The following is a 2,057-nucleotide window of genomic DNA, read 5'->3' as shown; positions in this document are numbered from 1 at the left end:
TAATATAGATCTCTATTGTGTACTCTTGATATATATATCAGGAGTAGATAATAGGATCTCTATTATTTACTCATATATATATACATTATAATTTTGAGTTTCCATCCACTTGTTCCTCTTGGATCATTGAACGGGTGATCGATCAGTCCTATCATGTAGGGGAATTGTCAAACGCTTTTTAGAGAAGGTGGCCTGAAAAGGTTTGGAAACCTCTATCTAGACGATAATCGTCCACGATAAACCTATGATAACACTGCTGATAGTGCATCCGTTGGTAGATCGACGAGGCAATAGCTCAATATAATATATTTGTATAACTTGAGTCTACATAATATTTTCAAACGTGATACACGCGCACACATGCACGCGCACGCATCACACAGACATATCAGCCAATAAGTTTAGTGAATTCACTATTACAATTTATAGTCGAAAACTAAACGTGGAAAAGGAGATTGAATTTTCGCTGCGCTATTTGCGCCGATACATAATTTACGTTAGCCAAGTTTTATTAATGACATACCTGATAATGTGACATAGATTCGAGTAAAAACGCTTCCAATTACAAATCCAAGCGAAGGTCCAAACAGCTGCAAGGTGTATGTGATCCCTGAAAAAAAACACCATTGAATCGGAAGTTAGGATATGCTTTGCATGCGCCAATGCCTGTATAGACCAAAATGTTCGTAGTCAGTTATTACTATCATAAGTAGAAAATTTCACAACTTTAGCACTAGGCTACAATTCACTTCGAAAGTTATGGCAATTAGTAGTCATGATGTCTTAACAACTTATGATTTCGCTCCCAATGGACTCTAGGTTAACAGCATATGTCTTGTATCTTTCTGAACGCGGTTGCACACCCAGCGGCAAAATCCGCAATTGACTATTTACTATTTTAAAATAAAGAAATAGTTGACGTTTGGAAGATGTGTGATATTTGCTACTGATCCAATCCATGCATAAAGACATGCATACTTGCATAGTTATCAAATGCATGTATAAAGACAGGTATTGTTTCAGAAATGATCAACCATAGGTAAAAAAGAGATGCATTTTTTAATAATTATTAAACGCCAGTATAACGAGTTGTCGTCTTGAATAATTATCAAACCTAGGTAGAGCGCCGCATTCTCGGGTTTGACGTTATCATCAATGTAGCTGGACCCCAGCGCAAATAGGCTCGAACATCCGGCTCCTAAAATCAGCTGCCCGATGACAATGATGCCAATCGCCATCTTGTTCGTCTGCAGCGTGACGTCACACGTGTCGGGTACGGCGACGCCGGCGCACGTGTCGCGCCACGCCGACAGATTCAGGCCCGTGCCGAACTCCCGCTCCACGTACGTGCCGCCGCCGTAGATGAAGTGCGGCAGTGAAGTGATAAACGCGCCGAGAGCGAACACTGCCGACAGCAGAGCGATGATGCGCGGCCGGTGCGATCTGCCGCCGAAGTGACTGAAGAAAATGACGACGACGGCTTCTCCCACGTCGTTGAATATCAACAGCATTCCTGCCGTCTTGCTGGGTAACTGGAATCGCTTCTCTAACGTCGACAGCACGGATACGAAATACGCAAAGAAGGCGCCAATGCAGAGGAAGATGGCGCTGTAGACTAGCACGAAGAGCCTGATGTCGGCGCATGGCTGCAGACACGTCGGGTAGCGGCGTAGCCCGCACGACCAAACCGACGTCTTCCTATTCTCGTCGTCGTCGCTCGCCGCAGACGAACTCTGAGTTTCCTGCGTGTCAGCCATGTTCTGATCGGACGTTCACTCGGGGTGTATATATAGCAGGTTAGAGCAACACAGCAGCTCGCATGAAATGCTTCTCGGACTGGATATTCAGTTTTACTACGGAGATTAAATAGCCGTGCTGTGCGGTTTACCTGATTTACTATAGCGATCTGGTGGCGATAGCGATAGTTAAGTTTGCACACGTGGATTACCAAGTGTGGAATCTAGAGTTGCTGTAGGTTCTTATAGATAAGCAGGTAGGGCCTACTATAGGTAGCATAGATATAGAGTATTGTGTGTGTGTGTGTGTGTGTGTGTGTG

General features: G+C 44.1%; 1 protein-coding gene across 2 annotated transcripts in view; it reads right to left on the bottom strand.

Moving 5' to 3' along the window:
• Positions 1 to 1,795, bottom strand: part of LOC106817401 (solute carrier organic anion transporter family member 5A1-like) — a 7,804-nt gene extending 6,009 nt beyond the window's left edge. For both annotated transcript variants that reach the window (XM_014822065.1, XM_014822066.1), the window contains exons 1-2: positions 1,115 to 1,795; positions 524 to 610 (exon numbers count right to left, since the gene is read on the bottom strand). In XM_014822065.1, coding sequence (XP_014677551.1) covers positions 524 to 610; positions 1,115 to 1,757 — 730 coding nt within the window. In that variant the 5' untranslated portion in view covers positions 1,758 to 1,795. The remainder of the gene's footprint in view (positions 1 to 523; positions 611 to 1,114) is intronic.
• Between the last annotated feature and the right edge of the window lie 262 nt (positions 1,796 to 2,057).

The sequence above is a fragment of the Priapulus caudatus genome, unplaced genomic scaffold (assembly GCF_000485595.1).
Source record: "Priapulus caudatus unplaced genomic scaffold, Priapulus_caudatus-5.0.1 Scaffold1712, whole genome shotgun sequence".
NCBI classification, from domain to species: Eukaryota; Metazoa; Priapulida; class Priapulimorpha; order Priapulimorphida; family Priapulidae; genus Priapulus; species Priapulus caudatus.
The sequence above is the reverse complement of the archived record's forward strand: the minus strand, read 5'-3'. Positions and strand labels throughout refer to the sequence as shown.